The sequence below is a fragment of the Meleagris gallopavo genome, chromosome 3 (genome assembly GCF_000146605.3).
Source record: "Meleagris gallopavo isolate NT-WF06-2002-E0010 breed Aviagen turkey brand Nicholas breeding stock chromosome 3, Turkey_5.1, whole genome shotgun sequence".
NCBI classification, from domain to species: Eukaryota; Metazoa; Chordata; class Aves; order Galliformes; family Phasianidae; genus Meleagris; species Meleagris gallopavo.
In genome coordinates, this window is record NC_015013.2 from 14357551 (window position 1) to 14366362 (window position 8812).

Genomic DNA, 8812 nt, shown 5'->3' on the forward strand with positions numbered 1-8812 from the left:
CTTCCAATACTCCAAAAAAAAAAAAAAAGCTGTGCTCCAGGAAATGTCATACTGTTGCTTGCTGTTATGCTTAGGATATTCAATGTAATTTTTAAGTAAAAAGGCAAAGGCACACCAGAAGTATTATCATAACAGATCCCAACTGACAAGATTCCTTAGAAACTACTTGGATTTGCTGCTTTCATCATTTTTCCCCTGTGCTACATGTACTATACAACTGTTAAAGTTCAGGTTCAGGCCTGAGAAAATTCAAGTGTTTGAATATACATTTTAGATCTGTTTCTGTTGTTGCTGAAGAAGCCAGCAGACAAGGCATATCACCTACCTTAAATATTCAAAACCTAGACTAATCTAGCCATAACAGTCATGAAACAGGTTTCTTGCTTTCTTCTAAAGATACCAGCCTGCAAATAATCTGCATCTTCAACCATCCTGCACAGCATCACAGGCAGACGGGTGCAGAAGCTGAAGAAATTGGAGACAAAGACCAAAGGAATACAATTCTTCCTTTATTACTTCCTTGCGTTTAAACCCCACACCAGCACCCAACTGCAAATACATGTAAGTGAATAAACCAACTGGCAAGAGGGATTAGCATTCACAGATGTGGAATGAAACAGAGACCTGAACAGTTTCACTGGAGGATTTTCTACATTAATTTAAAGAATCAGATATCATTAACACTTCAAAACACAATTATCGATTCAGATCTTATATTTGAGGTTGCACTATGTAGCAAGTGAAATAGACAGATTGTGTAATATGTGCAATACAACTGAATAAATTAGCTGAGCTGTTTAATTCCCCATAAGTGATACAGCAGCTTTCTACCAGATTTCATAAGACAAATGTGGAGCAACATTACCTTGAAAAGTCTTAACTAGATGAAGCATTTTAAAGTTCTGACATGTTTCAACTTGCTCCAAAGCTTAGCACTGCTGGATCACTCAGCAATGCAAACCAGATCCATGGCAGCAGTTACCTCCTCTTGCATAAAACCCAAGGAAAAAACAAACTTATTGGTCAAGTTTCTAAAATCTGTTTGAACTTGCAGAAATTCACAGCAGATTAACATGTTCCACATTGCTTCACTAACTCTCACATGGAAATGGGAATCCTGTAAGTCATTTATCCCATTGAGCACCGAATTCTACACACCCAGCCTGTGAGCTTTGTTTTACTACAGTAAGCATTCTTCTGCCCTCTCCCAAACGCTCCCGCTAAATGAGACCAGGTGAATTCTCAAAGTTGTTATGTGCAAGAAGGAAGTTCTCAGATAACCGCCACATTAAATGGAACTACATTAAGTACAGCCAGCAGAATAAAATTAACTTTCAGCTATGAGAGCAATTAATTTACAAGATATCTGGAATTTTTAACAAGTGTTCAGGATGTTCAGATCATACTAGTCCATGCAAGGAAATCCAAACCAATTGAAACCTACTTCATATCACTAATGAGCTAAGAAAACTTGTAGAAGATATGAGAGTAAAAACCCTAAAACCAGTTGGAAAAAAAACAAGTCTGTGCTTCCTGACCAATTTAAATAGCCATGTATATAACAAATGCTTTGCTAAATACATTACAGTAGTCCCATAATGGAAGCACAGCAGAAGCTCACGAGAAGGAAGAAATGCAAGTGGAAAATAGCAGAACACATTCACAATCGACTTGGGTTAAGACACAGGTGCACCCCAGCCGACCACATAAAGAGCCATGCTGACAACAAAGACACTGCTTCAGTGGGTAGCTTACTGCACAAACTTGGGCAGAACCCAAATTATTTGAGCTTCAAAGAATCAAGCTGGCCCTGCTAAAAGCCATTTAAGCACTGCTGCAGCGAACAGAGATCCAGACAGCACGGTACCCTGGGGAAAAACACCAAACCCAGCATGGCTCCCTGCGGTGTGCTTGAGATACCAGAGCTTCCCAAAACAAGAGCTAAGGGAGGAGCATGGCACAGGGGTACTTCTTCCAGTTCCAGACCCCAGCTGGCTTCAGCAGAAATTAGAAAGCATCAAAAGAATTGAGTAAACTCCATATGCTCAGCTGCAGCACTGCCTGGCCTCAAGCATATTGATCAGCTTGCATTACAAGGATTTTTCCATTCTCCATAGTAACCCAGATTCCTGTCATATTCTCTGGTATCAAGACTACCTTCCATCAATTCAGTCTAGAGAAAAACCAAGCCTAAGGCTGGATTTTATAATCACATACAAACATTTGGAGGGAAGATGTAAAGACAACAGGGGCTCTTTTCAGTGGCAACCAATGCTGGGAACAGAAGCAATGGGTACAGCTAGAACAAAGGAGGTGCCTCTGAACATCAGCAATCATTTTCTTATGGTCAGGATGAGCAAGCACTGGCACAGGTTGCACAGAGGTTGTGGACTCTCCCTCCTTCTACGTATTCAACAGTTGTCTGTCAAATGAGAACATTTGCCAGTTCTCCCCCTGCCCCACCAACATCAAACCCATATGAAAAGCTACTTGCTACATAAATAAGAATTTCTTTTGCTCCGAGTTTTTACGTAACAGAACTTCCTTCAATTCAAAAGTGAAGTTTTCAGTTGCGTCACCTTCATGCAGCAGTACATTGCAGGAAGGGAGGAAGTAAATTGCCTATCCCCTATGGTGCACAGAGGGGAAGAGACTTCAGTATTTCTCCAAGGCTTTTTCATCTTGGACTATTTAAGATGAAACAAAGAAAATAAAACAAAACATCTTGTCCAAACTCAGCATACGTTTGTGTCCTGTCTCAGACACGTGTATCATAATTAAAAATAGAAGGCCTAAAAGCTTTACTGAAATTTTTAGCTTATGTCATAGTGGCATCCAATGCAGTTTACCAAACCTGCATCTTTACACTATATCTGAAAAACAAATACAAGTCATACATTTAATGTATATAGTTGCAAGATAAAACACAAAGAATAAGATTTAAGGATATCTCTACCTACTGATAGGAAAGACACTGCTGATGCTACATTCAAAATAGTTCCATATACAAATAATCTAAGGCAGGATGTATTAGAAATCTTAATTTGAAAGTACAAGAACTTCCTGCAAAAAATATACTTTTTTCCATATTTTCATTGATTCCAAGTTTACAAAATACACTAGTTATAACGTTTAAATTAATCACAACAGACTTAGCACACAAGCCACCTTCTTGATACCCTTGATACCACTACCTAATTAATCATGGCTCGCCTGCAAGCACTAGACAAATTTTTTAATATCAGGCAATGAAGCTCATATAAATTTCCAGCAAACACCTTCTCAGTGGAATACAATTTACAAGTTATATCTTCTACCACCAAACTTAATTCTCAGAGGAAGAGAAACTACAAGAAACTCTGTATACTTCATAGAGAACTGAAATTACATGCAGGGAAGCTTAAGAAGCTTCCAAAAGCTGCTCTCAAACACAAAGCTCTCTCTAATCTTCTTGCCTTCTCCCTTCTCTCCACAAAACCAGAACAGGTAGGAAGGAGCACTCACTGCTTCAGTGCAACATTTGCTCACGTTGCTGCAACTTTCTAGTGAGGCATGGTTAAACTCACAGGTAACTGAATTAACTACAGCACCAGCCCGTGTGCACAGGTTCACCTCTGCTCTCCCCACACAGAACATTAGCAGCAGCTCTGGCACAGGAACGGAACAGGAAACCCAGACTCATGCAACTGCATTCCCCAGAGGGTATTTGTAAACTATCTGTAAACACCCTAAGAGAAGAACACACAAATGAGTTATTTACTGCAAGGTAAAGTATAACCTGAACATAGGGAACACTATTCAGTGATAACAATGATACAAACCTGCCCTGCTTTGCCCAACACTGTCACACTTTGTACTACCTTACTTCTTTGTGTAGCTACACCATTACACTAACCTATCCTCAGGTCTATCAAAGTATCCCAAATCACTCCAATACAGATACCAGCCAAAGATTAAAACTACCCACTTACTGACTGCAGCCATCAGCAACTCCATTCCTCTTTCTTTCGGCATTACTTAGAAGCATCTTCCTTTTTGAACAGTCTTCTGTACTTGAGAGACAACATTTGCTATCTCCCATCTGTCACTATCGACAGTTTTGGTTCACTCTTTACCTACACCCTTCTATCCTGTCCCTCACAAAGGAAGCACCCTTCCTTACACAGATATTGCAGCCACCGTCTCACCCACAAATCGTCACACGACCTCACAGCTCCTGGAGGAGTAGCTAACAAGATCACAGGTATTTTGGGTTACTTTCATAAAGACATCAGCAAACATTTTAATAGAACAAAAGCAATAAAACAAACAAAACCAACCATAACCCAGAAAAAAAAAAAGAGACAACCCTGCCAACCAAAGAACTAGTCACTAGAACAACAGATATTACACCGACATCCTAATTTCCAATCTTAAACTGCCATTTAAGCTGAGTGAGCAGGTGTCCCTGCTCTGATATATACTCAGAACAAAAATCTGGGTGAAAAACTGATGATAACAGCCACATTCTCACTGTGCCTGCAACTCAGCATTCAGGGCTGCTAGGAAGACACCCCTTTCCTACGGCAGCATCATCAATAAGTTCTTCCCATGTGCAGCAAAACCCAACTGAATTTCAAAGGCTGTAAGCAAAACCAGGGAGCTATTTCACTACAACTGAAACAAACAAAAAAATCCCAAAGCACAAACAAACCCTGGAGTTTACTACACAGTAGCAGAATTAACTTAATATATTTATATTTGCAGATAATTTAACATAATTGGAATCAACTCTCCGGAAACTTACAAACAACTTCACTTTGGAAATATTCAGGAAATGCAGTATCCCAGTTTAACCTCTTTCTTTATGATTGTCATCAAAGCTGTTTCAAATTAAAAAAAAATTCTTCTTTACAAGGAAGAAATTAAAAGGCAGATTCTAATTTGTCTTTAGTACTAAAGCTAGTTCCAGGAGCATAAGTTGCATCCCTTCAGGAAATAGCATTTACCAGGCATAGCCCACGATGCTCAAGCTTGAATTATGGCTGTCAGCCTCAAGGATTTACTAACACAACATTTGAGTCTGAGCAACAAAGATGAGACATTCAAGCCACTGAATTATTTCTAAACTTTAAATATCACTTTTTATACTGTGTGAAGGTGAGGGAAAGGGGACATGAATTTAAATTTGAAATGTAGGTGACAACCAAAGTCTTGCAAGAGATCTGCAATACTACATGAAGCAGGAACTTTCACATTACACCATTCATATGACCAGCTTTAAGAAGGCAGTTTCAAAATGGTTTGGCAGATGTGGGTCACTGCTACTGAAACCACTGAAGAGGCAAACATGAAGTTTGTGAAGATCTAGCTGAAATACATGATGTAAAGGATCTGTAGTGCAACTAAAGGAGCAGTGCTGACTCCTTCACAAAGTCAGTTTGTTCTAAATTTTAACAACAGAAGCATCCTTTTCATGTTTTTCAGCATAATATAGCTTAATCTCTATTTGCAACTGTGACATTACTCCTGTTGCAAAACAGAGATTTTTTTTTCCAAAAATACAAGCAAATCTTGTCATCTGACTATCAACTGCCTCATAAGCAAGTTCTCTGAAGCACTGTTCATAGACAAAACGGCTCCCGAGTCCCTACCTTACCTTACCACAAGATGTTAGCTGTTTAATTGCTGTGATATTTCATTACATCTTCTTTGTAGCAGCCTATAAACAAAAAATATAAGGGGAGAAAAAAACGCCAGTACGCACTCAGATTTAGCTTGCCAATGAACACCTGCACTGAAATTCTCTCCTTCTGTAAATGACTGGGCATACACTGCAAAGCTTCCAGTTGCTCTACAGAAATCCTAGGATAGCATTCCAAGCATGCTTTGGATCCACTTAGAATTGCCAGTCACTTTTTCTACAACCACTCAGATTATCAAAAAACCTCAGCACACAACCACAAAGACCCACCTAAGTTGTTGGTGGTGGGAGCAGATACAGGACTAGTGCTGAGAATGAATTCCAACTGGAATTGTCAACAGAACTTTTTCTATTACATAAAAGTTGACCACATGATTAATTTTTTCCACTGAGGCATAAAATGTCAGTGACCCTGAAATCATGCCTAATTTCATTACTTTCTACATCAACCGTTTCTCTGAAGAAAACTACTGTTCTATTCTCAAACCCATTTAGGCATACTGAAGTGAGAGAAGACAACTGCAATACCCTTGCAGAAACTCTCTGCGAGTCTCCACAAATGCAGGAATAACTGTCTGCGCCTCTCAACAGAACTTAACTTCATAACTCAGGCAAACAGACAGACTTAATGCTGGATTTGACCTGTGGCTTGTTTCTCTAACTAAATACAATATCAAATGCTGAAAACAGAATCACAGAAATGTTTGAGTTGGAAGGAACCCTTAAAGGACATCTCGTCCAACTCCCCTCCAATGGGCAAAGAAAACCTACAGTGAGATCAGGCTGCTCAGAGACCCATCCAGCCTGGGCAATAGAACATCCACCACCTCTCTGGGCAGCCTGTTCCAGTGTTTCACTAACCTTACTTCAGAAAACTTCTTCCTTATATCCAGTTTATCTTTCTTTTAGTTTGGAACCATCTCCCCTTGTTCTGTCACAACAGATCCTTCTAAAGAGTCTTTTCCCTTCTTCCCGATAGCCCCCTTTTAGACACCAAAAGGCCCCTCTCATGTCCCCCTGAAGCCTTCTCTTCTCCAGGCTGAACAGCCCCAGCTCTCTCAGCCTGTCCTCATAGGAGAGGTGTGCCATCCCCTCCAAGATTTTTGTGGCCGTTTTCCGGACACACTCTAACAGGTTTCCGTCACTTCTGTACTGAGGACTCCACATCCAGATGCAGTACCCCACATGGGTATATGTACCAGCACAGACTAGAGGGGCAGAAGAAATAAAAAGCACTCTTGCAAGGATCTGACAACTTTCAACCCATCGATTTTTTGCAATTTTTTTTTTTTAAACATTTGCAAATTGACTTAAATTCAGACAGAGTTCTTATCAGTTCTTGTTATCATCAACCAGACTCAGGTAGAACAGGAATGACACAATGGCTAGCTCTGTGCTAGATTTAATGAAGTCTGATGATGACCATAACTCATCTGATTTCCAATATCACTCAGTGTTAATTGCCTTTTTAAACATTTTTGAGACAAAAAGGTACACCCCAATATTCTATTATAGATAGCAGGTTTCAATACACAATAACTTTTAACCTAAGGTCTAGCACAATAGTTACTTTTATTATGCCTCAGAATTATCACACAGCACCAAAAAATTTTTTTTTAGATTCTCTCCTCTATCCTTTGATGGTTCTTCTTTTTATAGGGGCAAACTCTCCATATCAGTAGATCAGCAAAATGATCATTAAGATGTTCTCACATAAATATACATTGGTCTGGAACTCCACAAAGTCAATTTATTAAGTGTCTTTAACTCCACAGATACACAGGCTGCTGTTCTAATTCTAGTACAGCTGTGACCAACAACTGGAAACAACGTACACTAACAAAGCACTGAGAATGCTTAGTCAATGGGGTGAATTGATTGGAATCCCTAAGGATGCTGTTCTTAAGGAAACAGAAATTAATATTGGTTCCTAGCTTTGAAACAGAGTTTTTCCAACATTCACCAATCTTATCATAAAAAGAACCTTATTGAAGGTTGGACAAAGCCAAGTGTGAAATTTTAAGTATTTGTAAACAAGATAAGTTCAGTATAAGCAGCAAGAAGAAAAAAACCATGCAATTTTCAAAATATATTATTAATTAAAAAAGCTGAAAGCTTCTCTGTTGCTTCCTGTCCAAGCCATCTAGATACTACCAGTTACCTCCATATTTGAAATCTTAACAGCATCTCTTTCCAACATTTGAAACTTCTAAAGCAAAGAAAGCATAGGACTGCTCACCAAATACCTCTAGGTATCTTGCAATACACACATATAGTAACAAGTCTTTCACCATGACCACAGCTCCTCTCACACCAATACTATCCATGAGTTCATTAAGCCCTCAGAAGTCAGGTGGCTGGGCAGCTTCTCTCTCCCAAAATGACTTCCATAAGCTACCAGGTTATTAAAACTTCACTGGTCTTGAAAGTAGTATTGCTGAAGCACACAAACAATTGTATTCTAAGCCATCTGCCATATTAAAACTCAAAAACTTTTAAGGCTGGCTTCGTGACAGTTTTCCAAATGCCTTCAACACTACAGAAGCTATACTCAACCACCCCCACTGCCCTTGGCCAGCACTTGGGAAGCAGGACAGCATCAGCGATTGGACACACCGTGCTGTATATGACCAAGTAATACCTGTGAAATTCAGCACCACTTCTGGACCACTGAGCCATTCCAATGCACTGACAATCCATTTTTGATAGCTTTTAGACTTCAGACATATAAGCTATGGGTTTAATGGTTAAAATGGTTAAGCTCAACTCTCTTTCCTAGCAGGGCATGGATTGATCTTTTGTGAGCAGGTGCTAAAGAAGGCACAAAAACGTCCGTTTCTAACACTTCTTCACGCCGGGCACACGCGTGACCTTCACGAGAGGCCCAATCACGTCCGTGCCCTGCCCAGCACAGCCCCGCTCCCAGCCCCGGCCAGAAGGAGGCACTTACTGAGCTGCCCGGAGCCAGGCTCCCTGCCGCCGGCTCCGCCGAGCACACCGCCGCCCAGACCCCCTCCGGCGGGCGGCGTGCCGCTCTGCCTCTCGAAGTTGCCCGGGTTGGAGAAGAAATCCCGCAGCCTGGGCAGCTCCCGGCCGCTCTCCAGCAGCTCCGTGTGCAGCTCCAGCGCC

At 40.5% G+C, this 8812-nt stretch overlaps 1 protein-coding gene across 1 annotated transcript in view; it reads right to left on the reverse strand.

Moving 5' to 3' along the window:
• RELCH (RAB11 binding and LisH domain, coiled-coil and HEAT repeat containing) overlaps positions 1-8811 on the reverse strand; it is a gene marked incomplete at its 5' end in the record, with an annotated part of 72731 nt that extends 63920 nt beyond the window's left edge. The window contains one exon of the mRNA XM_010708466.3: positions 8634-8811. Within this exon, the coding sequence (XP_010706768.1) occupies positions 8634-8811 (178 nt within the window). The remainder of the gene's footprint in view (positions 1-8633) is intronic.
• Position 8812: the final 1 nt, after the last annotated feature.